Below are 13,533 nucleotides of genomic sequence, written 5' to 3' on the forward strand. Positions count from 1 at the left end.
CTGAACGATGGAAGGTGCCTCTGGGCACTCACAGGCTGCAGCAAAACCCCCCGAAGAGAAGCTATAAACGTGCATTTATTTATACATTAACTGCGGCTTGGACTGCAGAATTAACTTAAAAACAGCCTATGATACAGGAGGGCGGGGAGCGGCGGAGGGGGTGCGGGCAGAGACCCGGGTACACCGGGGGGGTCAGGTGTCCTGGCTCTTGGCCTGCTTGGCGTACGTCTCCCGCACGTACTTCTTGTAGGCTGAGGAGAGAGGGGGGCACGGGGCTGAGGGTCCCGGGGGGCAGCTGTGGGGCTGGGCAGGCAGCAGGACGCAGCGGGGTCGGGGGGCTGCGCTGCTGCCCACCCCGGAGGGAGGGTGGAGGGGTGGACACCCGCCCCTGGCACTCACCGGTTTGGTTTTTCCAGAGCTCGGCGGCGTGTGTGTTCAGGGGGCTCTCGATGTTGGGCTCTGGGGACAGGGGCTGGGTCAGCAGGTGGGGTGGCCTGGACCCCCGAGGCCCAGCGCTGCGTTGTGGGGGGCAGCCCCCCCAGCACCCCACTGCGGCGTGGCCGCGGGACCCACCTGCCAGCAGGCTCTGGATGGAGAGCAGGATGGTGCGGACGTCGTAGAGGGCCGACCACTTGTCCTTGAGGATGTCGAGGCAGATGTTGCCCTGGGTGTCGACGTTGGGGTGGTAGCAGGGCGTCAGGAACCGCACGGTGGGCGCCGTGTAGGGGTACCCGCTGGGGAACTCCAGCGACAGCCGGTACCGCAGCTCCTCGTAGGCCTGCGGGCAGGGGTCAGGGGGGCCACAGCCCGGGACGGGGGGAGCCCCGACTGGGGCGGGAGACACGGGGACTGGGACACCCCCCCCAGCCCGGGGCCCCTCTGCTCACCGTGCCGGCGGCGCCGTCGATGGTCCCGATCCACTTGAAGAGGTTGTCGGACTCGGGGAAGGCGGAGATGCCCTTGTCACCGGACATCTGCGGGGACAGCGCGTCAGGGCGGCCCGGGACCCCGGCTCGGAACCGGGGACCCCCCCCCCCCCGGGACCCCACTCACCATCAGCGCCATCAGCTCCTGCTGCAGCCTGCGGGGGGAGCACACACGTTACCGGGCCGGGCCGGCGGGGCAGCCCCCGCCCCCAGCAGCCCCCGGCCCCCCGCTCACCTCTTCCCCACCGAGCCGCGGGCCGCCGTGGCCGCCGCCTCAGCCGCTTTGCGGGCGGCCGCGCTGGGCACGGCGGCGGGGTCGGCGTTCTGCGAGGCCATGGCGGCTCCCGGGCTCCGCTGCACCGGGCTGCGCTCCCTCCCGCCCCCGCCGCGGCTCTCCCGGGGAGGTGCAGGGGGCTCTGCCGGTGCGAGACGGCGGTCCCAGGGCTTCTCCCGGTGTGGAGCGGAGGTCCCGCCGGGCTCTTCCCGGGGCAGAGGCCTCTCCCGGCCCGGTCCCGGTATCTCTGCCGGCTCTCTCCCACTGTCTCTCCCCGCGCTCTCCCGCTGTCCCTCCCGGTGCCGGTGTCTCTCCCGCCGCTCTCTCCGGTGCCGCCGCCCCGCCAGGCCCCGCCCGCTCCCGCGCCCCGTTCGAATGTTCCCAACGTCCGGCCCCTCCGCCAATCAGCGCGCGGCTCCGTTCGATCCAGCCAATCGCCGCTCGCCGGGGACGCGGCTGCCACGGTAACGGCCGGCGGCCGCTGATTGGCCGCTGAGCTCCGCCGGGGGAGCGTCGCGATTGGCCGCCGCGCCCGCGAGGCGGAGCCGCGGGTCCCTTAAAGGGCCAGACACGCTGCGGAGGCGAGTGCGAAGCGGCTTTATTGGGGGGGCCGGGGGGGCCTCAGGGCTCGGGGGGACCCTCGGGGGGCGGCGGCGGCGCGTCCCCCCCGCGGCGAAGCGTCTCCATGTGCTTCTGCATCTTCTCCGTCATCCAGGCGGGGGGGACGAAGGGCCGCAGCTCCTCCAGGCGCAGCTCGGCCGAGTCCCTGGGGAGGGGGGACCGGTGAAGGGGGACCCCGGCCCCACCAGCGCCCCAGCACCCACCCGAGCCCCCCAGCCGGCACCGAGCCCCCCAGAGCGGAGCGGCAAGGCGGGGGGCAGCGGAGGCCCCAGGCCGCACCCCCAGGCACCGCAGCCCCCCCGGGTCCCCCGCGCCGGCCCTCACCTGTAGTCCTCGCTGGCAGCCAGATCCCGAATGTCCTCTTCCAGGAGCAGGTAGGCCTGTGGCACAGGGGGGGACACACCTCAGGGCTGCCGCGCACCCCCCGGCACCCGGCGAGGGCAGCGCCGCGTCCCCCGTCCCCGAGCCGCTGCGCCCCACGGGAGCTGGCCCGTGCCCCTTGCCCGAGGGGCAGCAGAGGGACCTCCGCAGCTCCCCTGCGCCCGCACGCCCTGCCTAGCCTCCTGCCACAGCTCACAGCTCCCAGCCCGGGGGCCCTGCCGTGGTCTCCGTGGGGTTCCCGGCGGCTGCGGGAGCCGCAGGCCCTGCCATACTCACCATCTTGCCCCCAGTGGCCCTCATGTGCTGCTGCTCTGCCAGCCAGTGCTTATCCTGCGGGTCGGCCGCGTACTGCAATAAAGCAGCAAGGTCCTGGCTGAGCACAGGCGGGGGACCCTCCGCTCGGACCCCCCCTCCTGTGGGAGGCCACCCCCCGCGGCGCTGCCCCCCGCCGCGCTGCCCAGCGGGGGCTGCTGGGAGGGCTCAGCTCTGCCCGCTGCTTCCCCAGCCTCCAGCCCTGGCTCCGGCAAACCCGCGGCCTCGGAGGCCACACCACGCCGTTAACGTGTGCTCCGGTGTGCAGCCAGACCGGGCGTGCGCTCCGAGACACCGAACGAGGGCGTGGGAAGGAGGATGATGAGCGAGCCGAAGCGCGTGCTCCCAGTTTCCATCAGAAACCGTTTCTGAGCAAACCCCGGAGGGGGAAGCGTCCTGCTGGGGCACCTGACCTTAAAGAGGTGGGGATGCTTGATGTAGAGTCGCCCTCTTGTTCCTCCCATCCCGAGAGCTCTGGAAGAGGAAGAGGACGGGGTGTTAGGCCCGTGCGGAGGGCGGCCGCGGCGGTGCGGGGACACCTCCTCTCCTCCCCGGGCCCTTCCTACTGCTTTCGAGGCAGAGAAGCGAAGTGACGGGAGGAGCCTCACAGGCTCCTGCCGTGGAGACACCACCCTCAGCGGCAGGGCCGTTCCTTACTTGTTTGCTCGAGATCCCAGCACAAAGGTTGTGGTTTCAGTCAGTCGGGATGGATCCCACTACAGAGCAATTGGAAAAGGGGCAACATTAGACATGAAGCTGGTGCCGGCCGATGCTCCACGAGCCTCAGCTCACGGGGGAACCTCGGAGCCGCCCCCGGCCTGGCAGGGAGGGAGCTGGCCACAGACCTCCGCCGAGGAGGGACGTTACATTCCCTCCGGGCTGATCTAAGCAGTTCCCCTCGTGGGAAACGCTCGTGGGATCCTCCTGGCTACTACCGCTCTCCCCAGACCTCCTAACAGCGGCGCCGCGCCGCAGAGCTACAGGCTACAGCGCCCGGGGGAGGCAAGCAAAGGCCTCCAGGCACTTCGCTCCTCTCCGTGCTTCTCTCCGGCGCTGCAGGGCCCGTCGGGGCAGAGCACGGCTCGGCGCTGCCCTGTGCCCCTGCAGCAGGAGGGCTCTGCTGGCGCAAGCAAAGGGGAGGAGAGGGTGAGCCCAGCGGTGTCGGCCAGCCAATACCTTTGGTCCATCCCTTCTCACGGGCTCAGAGACTTTGAGCTTCCACCTGAGGGGAAGGAAAACGCAGTAAGAACGAGTCCCCGTGGGACCAGCGCAGTCGCCACCGCGGCACCAGCAGCAGGAATCGAGCCCCAGCCCTTCCAGGTCCGCCTGGTTCACACCCTCGTTCCCCCGCGGTGCCCAGCTCCGGGCCCTCATCCTCGCTGCACGTTCTCCTCTCCCCGGCTGCCAAGATCCCACCACCCCCGTGCCTCACACCGCTCGCTCTGCGCGGTCCCCCAGGACCTTTCCACCCCTTTGGGCCCATTTAAAACCACTTCCTTGAAGGTCTTTGCCTCCTGGGGGGAGCAGCTCAACCTAAACCCCTCCTGCCCTCCCCGGGCACTCCCCTGCACCTCTCCTTTGTGCAGAAGGCGATGGAGGCCGCAGGGTTTCTGTACTCCCTGACTCAGGCAGCCTCATTCCCCCCCCGCCCTCCCAAAACACAGGCTCTTGCTCGGGGCTCATACTCACGCAGCCACGCCTGAGACCCCGCGATCGTTGGACAGGCTCTGCCCTGGAGGCCGCCCCTTTCTCTGCATGGAAGAAATCCTCCAGTGACTCAGCTGTGCAGAACCTTCTGGTCACCCGCCCCCTCCCAGGGAAGGCCACGAGCAGAAACGCTGGCTGGCACAAGCGCGAGCACCCCCGAGGCACCCCAAAAGCTGCCTGTGCTCATGCTGTGGGAACGGCCAGGAACAGGCACAGGCTTCCCGACACATAAAATCCCTCGTGTGGAAAACCCTCCTACCTTCTTGGGAATGGGGCTCCCCCGACGATTCACCTCCTCATCCATCTGCCGTGCACGCTGGAAGAGAACCGGGGTGGGATGAGCGGGGCCCTTCTCCCCGCCCGGTCGTGCGGGGCCCCACGTGCCCAGCTGGCCGCTCTCTCCTGCGCCACGCTCAAGGCAAGAGCACGAGTGTGCAGGGAAGTGCAGACCCCACCCCGTCTTGGTGAGAAGCACCGACCCCCAACAAGCAGCGACTGCGCCTGGGATTTTCCTTGCCCTGTAGGTTCTGCTCCCCGGCCAGCCTAACACCCCCAGCCCTGCCCCCCCGCCAGCGCACAGACGGGCAAGAAGAGGCAGAGAACAAAGCAATCCCAGCCCTCCTCCTCCTTCTCCCAGCTCTTACAAGTCATTCAAGCCTCTGGGGACAATAACAGCTTTTACCTTTGGTACTGCCTGCTCATGGGGCAACCTGGGAACAACCTTTTTGCCGTCACAGAACAGCAGTTTGGCCTGCAGGGAGAGAAAGAAGGGTCACCCGATGCCGGCCCCCGAGAGGGACCTGCCAGCACCCCCCACTGTTGTGTGTCTGCCTGAAAGCCCTGCAACAGCTCCGCTTTCGGCGTGCTGCCGTGCGGCTCTCACAGACAGCGAGGTGCAAAAGCACAATCTGAGCCCAGTAAAGTCTTGGCAACTGGCACAAAAGCAAGATGTGAAAGAAAAATCATCCCGCCCCACGCCCCCAGGACCCTTCGGTGGGTGCTGGTCTCTGTGGGAGCTCTGGCCACGTGGCACGTTCCGACAGCAGCAGCGCGAGCCACCCAGCCCCGACTGCTCTCCTCTCCTGTGCTGGGGCACAGCAGCCACAGAAGGGCTGCGGGTGTTCCCCGGCTAACGGCAAAGCCGTGAAGCGGGATGTGTCCCGGCCGGGCTGCTCTGCTGTGCCGGGGGAGCGGAGCCCCTCGCGAGTGCCCACCTGCTCCAGGCAGCTCCGGCACGTCTCCTGGATGAGCTGCTCGGGGTCCACCTCCTCCCCGACGTTATCGCGCACGTTGATTGCTGCCTTCTGGAAGAACTGGAGAGGAGGCGGCAGGAGGGGGTTAGGGCCCGGGCAGCCAGGCGGTGTCGGGGCAGGCCTGCGGGCCCAGCTCCCACGCTGCACCCACGGGACAGGCGCGGCAGCCCCGCGTGGTGCCGGGCAGCGGAGCTCCCTCTACGCAGCCCGCGGCGGGGCCTGGCCCGCGGCCCTCACCTTCATGTACTTGTGGAAGACGCCGCGGATCTCCTCGTTGATGCTGGGCTGCAGGACGGCTCGCAGCAGGTCCATGGACACGGCCGGGTCCGTGAAGCTGAAGGCGGAGGGGTCAGGCGGGGGGCGCGGGACCCCCTGCCCCGGTCCGGTCTAACCCCGATCCTCCCGCCCCGCTCTGGGGCCCAGTTCAGCCCGGCCGGTCCGGCCCCAGCCCCGGCCCCGCTCCCCCCCGTACCTGGTGGTCATCTGGGAGCGCCGGCCGCGCCGCTGCACCAGCCGGTGCTTGATCATGATGTTCCAGGGGCTCTACGGGACACACGCGTCAGCCGCGGCCCCGCCGCTGCCCGCCCCGCCAGGCCCGGCCCGGCCCCGCCTCACCGTGCTGACCGGCTGCTCCTCGGCGCCGCCCGGGCCCTCCTCGCCCGGCGGCCCCGGCTGCTGCTCCGCATCGCGGGCAGCGCCCATGGCGGCCCCGGCCCCGCTCCCACCCGCGCCACCGGAAGCGCGGCGCCCCGCCTACGTCACCGGCCCGCGCCGCCCCGGCCGCGCGCCGGAAGTGACGCTGCCCCGGCAGTGGCGGCGGGGCGCGGCGGGGTGCGGGAGCGGGGGGAGGCCCGGGGGGGGGCACGGCGTGTACGGGGGGTGCTGGAGCCCCGGGGCGGGGCACGGCGTGTATGGGGGGGGGGCGCGGGGCGAGCGGCCTCCGTCCTGCCGGCTCGGCTGCGGCCCGGGCTCCGGCTGCGTCCTCCGGGCCAGGCCGCGGCCTCCCCCCGGTCCCCCCGCAGTGGCGGCGCTCGGGGGCGGTGGCGCAGAGCAGCGACCCGAACGCAAACAACCCGCGGTTGCTTCCCCCCGTGCCTCCACCGCTGCTTTTGCCTTATTTGAAAACCCCCCTTGGTACGCGCAGTCCTGCGGGTGCGAGGCCGTGTGAGAACACACAGCGGCAACGAAACCCTCAGCGCTAAAGCAGCGCAGTCGTGGGTGACTGCAGCGACGGGCAGTCGGCCCTGAAACGATCCTGAGTCCCGAAGCCTCACGAGTTCACGCTGTTCCGCCCCGTTCCACCCAGGAGCAGGGCCTGTCTCGGGTGCAACTGGTCACACACCGACCCTGCCCGTGAGACCAGAGTAACGGCAGCTGCGGACATGCCGATGTCCCGCCGCGATCCGTGCGTTCCTCGCTGTGTTACGTTCTACGCCTGAAACAGAAAAACCTGTTGCAGTTCTAATTGACTTTTTCCTGCGAGCCTCTCCTCCTTCTGGAATCTCGTTGTCCATCTCAGGAAACACCCCAAACCAGCGTTCCTCATCGTGTCCAACGTGCAGAACAGTCAGAACGAGCTGTCCGTTGTTCTCTAGACCGTCTCACCCGGTGTCATGGCCAACAAGGAGCTCCTCCCTTAGCTCAGCTGAATAACAATTGTGTGTTTGCTTTAGCTAAAAGCCGTTCGCTGTTTTGCTGGTGATGTTTCTCCTTGTTACTGCCGAGATGATTGCAGGATAAACCAACCAAACAGGATTTCCTGAAGCACACGGTGTGAGGCCGTTCGGTGTCCCGCATTCCGAGCGCCGGTGTGGAGCACGGTGGAGCCGTGATGGTGAGCGCCGGCCCTGCTCGAGCAGCCGTTTCCAGTCCTGCGGGAGCAGCCACCGGGTGACTCACGGGCTCACGCGCTCCGAGAGGCTCCGGCCCTTGTTGTCCCCTTCCTGCTGCTGTGGCCGGGGCTGCGTCAGCCCGGGGCAAGATCAGGTGTGACACAAACCCCACCTGCGGATGTGGGGCCAAGCGAGCCGTCACCAGTGCGGCCACAACGTCATCATCACCAGCACTGGGATTTTTGCGTGCTTGTTGTGGTTGCCTCAAATCATCAGCAACAAAATTCAGGAAGAAATAATTAAGTAGGGGAGGAAAGAATGACAAAATCAGATTCCTCTGCTGCTCTGCTCCTCTGGTGAGGGGCTGCTCAGCCTCATCCTTCAGCTGGGGAGTCTTGGCCATGGGCAAATGTCATGGTTTAAAGCTGGGCAAAATAGTCTCAACTCAAGGAAAGTTTTAATTAATTTAATCTATGGCTAGTCAGCACAACTTCTACTCACTGGTTAGAGGTAGCAGCTCCTCCAGCACAGGCACTGCCACCTAAACCTGGCGATTCGTGCCCAAACCCTCCCTCGGGCCCTTGGGGGGGACACAAAGGACAGGGGCCAGGCACAGCAAATCCCGCGATGGGGAGCAGTGGGGACTCCTGTCACGGGCAGCGGTGAAGAACCCGCTCCGGTGCAGCCGAGGTTTCCCCTCCCTCCTCCCGTCCCCGTGCTGTCCCCGCCGTGTGCAGCCTGGGTCCTGCTTCTGCCTTGGTTGTGGGTGGAGGAAGCAGCTGGAGCGGCTCTTTAGAAAACAGAATTACAGTAAAATGTGGGAGGTTCCTCCAAGTCACCTGTGAGCTGCTTCCTCCCCGTCCCGGACCTGGGCTGCCTGGCAGGAACTTTAAATCGCCGCCCGGCTCAGCCCTGGCCACTGGCTCCGGCAGCATGACGGCGAGAGGCACCGTCCTGGCGCTGGGGCTGCTGGCCCTCTGCGCAGAGCTGCGGGCAGCACCCGCCGCAGGCAAGTATGGGTGGGCTGGGGACACCCGGCCTCTAGGTTTTAACTGTATTTTCCATATTTTCATAGAATGGTTTGGGTTGGAAGGGACCTTTAGATGCCGGCCAGTCCAACCCCCTGCCGTGAGCAGGGATGTCTGCGGCTGGATCGGTGCTGGTGGTGCTCAGGGATGCGTGTTTGAGCGTCTGTCTCAACCCTTGTGCGTCTGAAAGCGGTCTGGGCAGAGCTGGGGCCCTTGTGGGGTTTAGACCTCGCTTAATCTTTGAGTTGGGCAAAGCTCCTGCCGGGGATGGTGACAGCGGTGGTACCGGCACGTGGGTGTAGGGATGCTCAGGGGGGAGGTTGGTCAGTCGAACCGGTGCCCAGGGCAGGGACCGGTGGGAGCATCAGCCTGGCCAGAGCCCCGGGCTGCTGCGACGGGGCCCAGCCAGGCTGCCTGGGGGGCCAGGGTGGTCCATCCCAGGGGCAGAGGGGAAGGGATCCGCGGGGCTGGGACCCCCTGGGGGTCCAGATATTCTTCTCAAAGAAGAATATTTTTCCTTCTCCTGTTTTTTTCTTGGGGAAAAACGGCCAAATCTTAAAGGAGTGAAAATGGCATTTCTCCTGAATGAGCCGGGGAGCGGTCTGAGAGCAGCGTTTGCCGTTTCACAGCCCCTTTCTGAACGCTCCCACACGTGCTGCCAGCCGGGCTGGTTTGTTCTGCCGTGGTCAGGCAGAGCCCTGGAAACCCACCGGGAAAAGCTGCCGGGGAGAAGGCAGCAAACCCGGCTGCTGCGAGCGTCTGAGACCCCGAGCCACGGAGGGGCAGACCCCCGCGAGCTTTGCCCATCTGGGAGCCTGCGCGGTGGCACGGGGTGCTGGTGGGTGGCAGCCGTGGGTGAGCTGCGGGTGGGAGGGCAGCACAGGACCAGCGCACGGGGGCTGACGCTGCTGCTTTCTGCTCCCCCCAGGACTCCCCGGAGCAGCCCCTGCCAGGCGGCCGCAGCCAGGGCAGAGCCCTTCGCCTGGGGAAGCGCCCGGCGCGGTGCCGTGGCCGCAGCCCTGCCGCGCCGCCCCGGACGGGAAGCAGGAGTCGGGTGCGGAGCGGGGGGGTGAGGACCAGCGCCCGCCCGGGGCTGAGCCAGTGGCTGCCGTGACGCCCGTGTCGGGGAAGAAGCCGGTGACCGGGGTGAAGCCCACGGCGGGGAACAAGCCCACCCCGGCTGGGAAGCTGGACACCGGGAGGAAACCCAGTTCAGGGGAAAAACCAGCATGTGGGGGGAAAGCGGAGACGAGTGAAAAGCCAGAGGCTGTAGGAAAGCCGGGGACCGGGGGGAGGCCAGAGACCGGGGGGAAACCGGAGACCGTGGGGAAACCGGAGACTGGGGGGAAACCTGTGCTGGGGGAGAAGCCAGAGAGTGAGGGGAAGCTGGAGGGTGGGGGAAAGCCCGAGGCAGGAGAGAAGCCTGAGTCTGACCAGAGTGAGAGTGAGGAGGATGGTGACAGTGACAGTGATGATGGTGATGGTGATGATGAGAAAAATGAGCATGGTGATGGCGACGGTGACGGTGATGGTGACGATGGTGATGACAATGGTGGTGATGGTGACGACAATGGTGACAGCGGCAACAACGATGGCGACAATAGCGACAACAATGGCGATGACAATGGTGATGATGATGGTGATGATGATGGTGATGACGATGACGATGGTGATGTCGATGATGCTGGTGATGATGCCTATGATGACGCCGATGACTATGGAGATGATGATGATGGTTACGATGAAGGTGGTGGCGAGGGCTACGCCGCCTGGTGACCGATGCCGCAGGGTGTGCGAGGAGGGCGCGGGACAAGCAGTGCCCGCGGCGGGTGGGCGGAGGGGCGGCTGCCCCCAGCCTCCTCCTCTGCCTCGCTCTGCCGGGGCCGGTCCCAGGCACCGACGGCGTTTGGGGCAGGACCTTCTCTTTCCTAATAAACCCCATATTGGGCCACAGGCTTGGCGTGACGAGCTGTCCCTGGTCACAGTGCCTGGCACGGCCAGGCTGTCGGGGCTGCCCAGCCCTGCCCCGGGCACAGGGAGCTCCCGCGGCTGCTTCTGCCCGGCGTGGGCTCAGCAGGGCCCTTTGCACAGCGGCGTGATTCTGTCCCCTGTGGGAGAGCCACATGGATGGCCCCGAGCAGGCGCACGCCCAGGACCAGCAGAGCATCTCTGGGCCATGAGAAAACCCCCGAGGGGTCCGTCCCCCCAGGCTCCCTGGGGCTCCCTGGGGCTCCCTGGGGCTCCCTGGCTCCTGCTGCGGAGCTGCACCAGGGCGGGGTTGGGGCTGGCCGTGCTGCTGTGGCCCTGGGGCGAGCCCACGTCCTCCCTGGGGTCCCGCTGGGTGCCTGCTCCCAGGGGGGTCTCTGGGAACAGGAGAACAGGGATGGCCAACGCGTGGAGTCTGGGCAGGACTCGTGCAGGTCCCTGGGGAGGTGGCACATCCCCTGCCTGGGTCCCCATCCCTCCCACGGGCTGAAGGGGTCCCATAGAGGCCGGGGGGGACTCGCCAGGAGAGTGACGCAGCGGGAGCCAGCCAGTGTTCATTGCAGACTGGGTTTACTGGGGAGGGGGGACACGGAGTCCCCCACACTCAGCACTGAGCTGAGGGTGAGGGGGGGAGGTGGGATCGCGGCAGTGGGAGCTCGTCCAGCAGCTCATGGGTGGATCCCGCCATGGCTGGCAGTCCGGCTGTCCGGCTGTCCGTCTGTCCGGTGCGGGGTGGTGCGGGGGCTGCACACGCGGGGTCCCCAGTCCGGGTCTGGGCGGGGGTTAGGCGACTCCTGAGGAGAGACAGGAGCACCCACGTCCCAAGCCCTCACGTCGGAGCACGCCGGGGCGCAGCCGCCGGCCCCGCAGTGGGGCCCTGGGGGTGAGGGGGGCCCAAGACCCCGCTCACCCCTCCCGGGGCAGCGGTCGGGGGCTTTGCTGGTCACTTCTGCCCCATGCAGGGACGTGTGGGGAGACGGCACTGCTGTGCGGGGTGCTGCGCCCTGGCCACAGCTGTGCTTGTCCCTGTGTTCCCCCCCCAGCCCCATGTCCCCCCACAGCCCCGTCCTGCTGCCCCCGTGCCCACCCCGCGCTCACCTGTGGCCACCAGCCGGGCCCAGAGGCAGCAGAGCCCCAGGAGCAGGAGCAGCGAGAGCAGCCGCATGGCGCGGGTCGGGCGGCGCAGGGGCTGCCAGGGTGTGCGGGGGTTTAAATGCTGCGGGGCAGGAGGCTGGTCCCAGTGACCCCGTCCGTGCCCCAGCGCCCGGCACGCTCCGGCCGAGCGTGAACCCCGTCCCCTCCCTCCCATGTGCTGCTGCTGGACAAGCTGCCCGGTGCTGGACCCTTGCAGGCCTGAGAGAGCCGTGCCGTGCCGTGCCGTGCCGTGCTGTGCCACAAGACAAGAGCACCTGGTGCAGCTTCCCACTGCGGGGACAGGTACAGGCCAGGCGGCAGCGAGGGGCCGGGGGACCCTGGCGTGGGGCTGGCCACGCCGAGGCAGCGCGGTGGCTCCCGGCCGGGCGCTGCGGAGCGGCCCGCGGTGCCCTGGCAGCTCTCCGGGCATTGTTCTGCCGCGGGAACAATCGCTGGCTCCCGAGGGACGTCCTGTGACCGGACACGGTCCACAGCCCCGCGCTGCCACCGGCCCCTCAGCCCCGCACCCCCGGCCAGCCGGTGCCCACCTGGCCCCACGCCTCGGGGTGGCCACCGGGGACCAGGACTGGCCGCGGGGGGCCCCGGTGCTGGGGGCAGGGGGCCAGAGGCTGCGCGGGGGCTCTGCCCGGGCTCCGGGACGGCGGGGCCGTAGCACTGGGTCCTGTGTCCTCGCTGGGACCAGGACGGGTGCCCGGGTCCCTGTCACACGGTGCCGGAGCTGCCTCTCGCCTCCCGCTCCTATGGCACCGGCCACCCCGGCCCCTGCGGCTGCCCGCTGCGGGGACTCCGGGTACGGATCCGCACTGGCACCGGCGCTCCTGTGGGGCCCCGAAGCCGCCCCCAGCACCGTGCCGAGGGGGGTATCTGCGAGCGTGCCGCAGGCTGCACCGGCGGCAGGGGCTGTCCTGGAGCTGCTGCCCGTCCCCAGGGCTGCACCGTGCCAGCGCCCGGGGCTGCTGGCGTGGCGTGTCGCAGGGGTGGTGGCACCGGCGCCGCCGGGGCTTTGCCTTCCGGGAGAGGCAGGAGGGTCTGGCACGCTCGGCCGGGCCGGCTGCCTGTGTGCGTGTGCCCGGGCACGTGCGAGCCGGGCTGGCTGGGTGCGGGCACGTGTGCGCCCGTGTGCGGGCCACGCTGCGTGTGCGTGTGCCGGCTGTGCGGGGACCCTCTGCCGTCGGTGTGTCCCCGTGTGCGGGACGGAGGCGACGCGTGGGCAGGGCGAGCTGAGCCGGGAGCACCCGGGAGCAGGGGGGAGCGCTGGCTCCGCCGTGCTGGGGCATCCCTGCTCCCCGCAGGGGCTGTCCCTGTCCCTGTCCCTGCCCCTGGGTGGGCAATGGGGACAGTGCCCGGCTTGCGTCAGCCTCGGGGAACGTCGGTCCCAACGGGCCAGTGGGCTCCGTGCGGGGCCAGCCGGGATGTGCCGCAGCCGGGGGGACCTGCTCTGCCCCTCGGCTCCCCCAGCGTCTCTCATGCCGTGCACCAGGAGCACCATCCTGGTGGCACAGCGCTGTCCCTGCCCTGGGAGGTGCCGCATTCCTGGGTGCTCCCTGGGCCGGGCTGCCCCGGTCGCTGTTTCCGCCGCGGTGCAGGCCTGGCCGGCGGCTCTGCCCGGTGCGGCTGCGCCCGTTGCTCACGCTGAGCGTCCCCGGCCACGTGAGCCGGACGTGGCAGCAGGGCAGGGCAGGGGTCACCAACACGGGTCCCCCACGGTGTTCTGTTGCGTGGAACCCCACCACCTGCCTGGAAGCAGCCCCCCCCGTGCCCCCATGGTGCCAGGAACGTCCCGGAGAGCCCAAGGTCGCGGGAGATGTGCCAGGGGTGGCCACCGAGCCGCAGCCCCGGGACCACCGCGGTTCCCATGGAGGGGTCCCCTTCGCCCCACCCACCCTGACCCTGCGCCCCCCGACTGCCACCAGCCTGGTGTCCCTCCGGCCCCGCTCCCGCCCCGCTCAGGCTTTGCCGCGCCGCCATGTCCCATGCCAGGGACCCTCCCGGGGACGCTGCCGGGGTCTCTGCCGGGGTCTCCGTCCTGGGCCTCGGCGCAGAGGCAGGGGGAGCTGT

General features: G+C 68.8%; 3 protein-coding genes across 5 annotated transcripts; 1 reads left to right on the top strand and 2 right to left on the bottom strand.

The window, feature by feature from the left end:
• Positions 1-74: 74 nt before the first annotated feature.
• Positions 75-1,780, bottom strand: UBE2C (ubiquitin conjugating enzyme E2 C). Its single transcript, XM_068416276.1, has 6 exons — positions 1,162-1,780; positions 1,054-1,081; positions 888-974; positions 574-778; positions 400-459; positions 75-251 (listed from the first exon to the last, which is right to left on the bottom strand). The coding sequence occupies exons 1-6, from the start codon at positions 1,260-1,262 to the stop codon at positions 193-195; spliced, it is 540 nt and encodes a 179-aa protein (XP_068272377.1). The 5' UTR covers positions 1,263-1,780; the 3' UTR covers positions 75-192.
• A 1-nt stretch (position 1,781) lies between these two features.
• Positions 1,782-6,207, bottom strand: DNTTIP1 (deoxynucleotidyltransferase terminal interacting protein 1). Of its 3 annotated transcripts, none has more exons than XM_068416274.1 (13): positions 6,099-6,207; positions 5,947-6,017; positions 5,712-5,808; positions 5,436-5,534; positions 4,904-4,972; positions 4,481-4,537; positions 4,204-4,265; positions 3,691-3,736; positions 3,172-3,230; positions 2,928-2,988; positions 2,479-2,550; positions 2,146-2,201; positions 1,782-1,966 (listed from the first exon to the last, which is right to left on the bottom strand). In XM_068416274.1, the coding sequence occupies exons 1-13, from the start codon at positions 6,174-6,176 to the stop codon at positions 1,822-1,824; spliced, it is 972 nt and encodes a 323-aa protein (XP_068272375.1). In that variant the 5' UTR covers positions 6,177-6,207; the 3' UTR covers positions 1,782-1,821. The 3 variants fall into 3 exon arrangements, with proteins under 3 accessions (XP_068272375.1, XP_068272374.1, XP_068272376.1); XM_068416273.1 differs by having other exon boundaries at positions 6,090-6,207; XM_068416275.1 differs by lacking the exon at positions 2,479-2,550 and having other exon boundaries at positions 6,090-6,207.
• A 188-nt stretch (positions 6,208-6,395) lies between these two features.
• On the top strand, positions 6,396-10,287 carry LOC137672161 (dentin sialophosphoprotein-like). The gene is made up of 2 exons (XM_068416199.1): positions 6,396-8,315; positions 9,263-10,287. Exons 1-2 carry the CDS (start codon positions 8,240-8,242, stop codon positions 10,108-10,110), a joined length of 924 nt encoding a protein of 307 aa, XP_068272300.1. The 5' UTR covers positions 6,396-8,239; the 3' UTR covers positions 10,111-10,287.
• The last annotated feature ends 3,246 nt before the right edge of the window (positions 10,288-13,533 follow it).

Source organism: Nyctibius grandis, chromosome 19, assembly GCF_013368605.1.
Source record: "Nyctibius grandis isolate bNycGra1 chromosome 19, bNycGra1.pri, whole genome shotgun sequence".
Lineage (NCBI taxonomy): Eukaryota > Metazoa > Chordata > Aves > Nyctibiiformes > Nyctibiidae > Nyctibius > Nyctibius grandis.